Here is a 2,046-nt window from a genome sequence, read left to right on the forward strand (position 1 = left end):
TATTTCGATCTCCTCAATTTGATCTTTGGTGTTGGTGCTTTCTTTCTTTCCTTTGTCCTTGCTCAAAAGATTCTTCTCTTCTTCCCCATTAGCCTTTGAGGGTGTCCCTTTCTCTTTTTCAATCACAAGCTCTTCTTCAATTTGCTCTTCAATGTCAATGACCCTCTCATGTGACTTTGCCTTTCTCTTCTTCTTTGGAGGTTATTCTAGAGTTCTCCCCTTCCTCAATGTCATTGCACTAGCATTTTCATTTGGAGGGAATGTTGTAGATGGAATTGAGTTGGAGTTCTTTTGATTATTCTTGGCCATTTCTTGTGCAAGTTGGCCAAGTTGGATCTCAAGGTTCTTCACCCTTGCATCACTTGAGATTTTATCCGCATCCATCTTATCAAACCTCTTGGTTGTCTCGGTTTGCCCTTTCATAAGCATCTTGAACATCTCCTTGGTGGATAAATCTTCATCTCCTTGAGAAGAGGAGCCTCCCTCTTGAAAATTTTTGTGGTTGCCTTGGTGATCTTGGTTACCAAATTGGAAGGATCCTTCTTTTACTTGTTGAAGATTGTTGTTTCTTTGATAATTCGTGCTTTGAACTTGTGAGTTGGAGTTCCTCAAGTGATTGAATTGGCCATTTTAAAAGCTTCTTGAGGTACCCCCTCCCCAAGAAAGGTTGGGGTTGTCCCTTGACCCAATGTTGTTAGTGTTGCCGCTCGGATCATACTTATAATACCCTTCCCCATTGGGGTTTCTAGAGTTATATTGACCATGCATCATGGCAATAACATTTTCCTTGCTTATCCCTTGTTCTTCCATGATGGGGCAAGTCTCCATTGGGTGTGAACCTTGACAAAAATTACACTCCACATTAGATCCTTGTGCTCCTCCTTGATTGTTTCCCACTAGTTGAGCTACCATTTTTGTGAGTTCATCCACGGTTTTCTCAAGCTTGTGGTTGGAAGAAGAAGGTGTCTCAATGGCGTTAAGAGTCTTTGACCCCCGGCTTCTTCCATAGTTCCTTGTCCTAGCGGCCAACCTTTCTATGATCTCAATTGCCTCCGCCACGGAATAGTTGTCAACCCCACCACCCGTAGCGGCATTCACCATGATTTGATATTGTTGGGTAAGACCATCACAAAAGTTGACCAAAAGGTCATCACCACTAAGACCATGGTAGGGACATTGAGCAACCAACTTCTTGAATCTCTCCCAGTACTTATACAAGCTCTCACTTGGATCTTGTTCAGGAGAAGTGATGGCTTTCTTTTCATGGTTATGTCTTGAATCGGGGTAGTATTTCTCAAGAAAAGCCGCTTTCATATCCTTCCAAGTACGGATTGTACCCGGTTGAAGGTAAAACAACCAATATTTTGCCGCATCTTGTAGTGAAAATGGGAAGGCTCTCAACTTAAATTGATCTTCCGTGGCACCATTGGGAATGGCCCCTTCACACATGATATAAAATTAAGAAAGATGGCGATTTGGGTCATCTCACGCATGTCCATCAAACTTTGGAAGGTTGTGGATGAAGTAGCCTTTTAATTCAAAATTGGCATTAGCCCCCATGGGTGGGTGGGCTATGCAAAGAGGTTGAGTGTCATAATTCCTTGCCCGGAGCTCCCTAATAGTTCTAGTATCATTCGCCATTTGTGGATATTCTACTTCTATTGGATCAACCGAGAGGGGTTTTAAGTCTTCTTCTTCAACTTGTCCTCCCCCTGGAGGTCGTTGATACCAAGGGTTGGTGAATAACCAAGAATATGCTCCAAATGCGTCTTCTTCAATTTGAGTAAACTCACCACCTTGTTGGAAACTAGGCATAAACCTTTACACTAAACAAAATGGATTAGAACTACCACTTACTTCTAACAACAAGAAGGATATAAAAGCAACTAAACATAAATTCAAAACTCAAGCTTTTAGCTATGTTGCCCTTCCCCGGCAACGGCGCCAAAATTTGGTAGGACGGATAACTAGGTGTCGTATTAACTAATATTCTACCAAATAAAATATTTATCAACCAAACTTGACTCTACACTATGCAATTAAGAA

At 41.7% G+C, this 2,046-nt stretch overlaps 1 protein-coding gene across 1 annotated transcript; it reads right to left on the minus strand.

Moving 5' to 3' along the window:
* Positions 1–630: 630 nt before the first annotated feature.
* On the minus strand, positions 631–1,449 carry LOC141649208 (uncharacterized). Its single transcript, XM_074457902.1, has one exon. It carries the CDS (start codon positions 1,447–1,449, stop codon positions 631–633), a length of 819 nt encoding a protein of 272 aa, XP_074314003.1.
* Positions 1,450–2,046: the final 597 nt, after the last annotated feature.

This window comes from Silene latifolia, chromosome 3, assembly GCF_048544455.1.
Source record: "Silene latifolia isolate original U9 population chromosome 3, ASM4854445v1, whole genome shotgun sequence".
In the NCBI taxonomy this organism is placed as follows: domain Eukaryota; kingdom Viridiplantae; phylum Streptophyta; class Magnoliopsida; order Caryophyllales; family Caryophyllaceae; genus Silene; species Silene latifolia.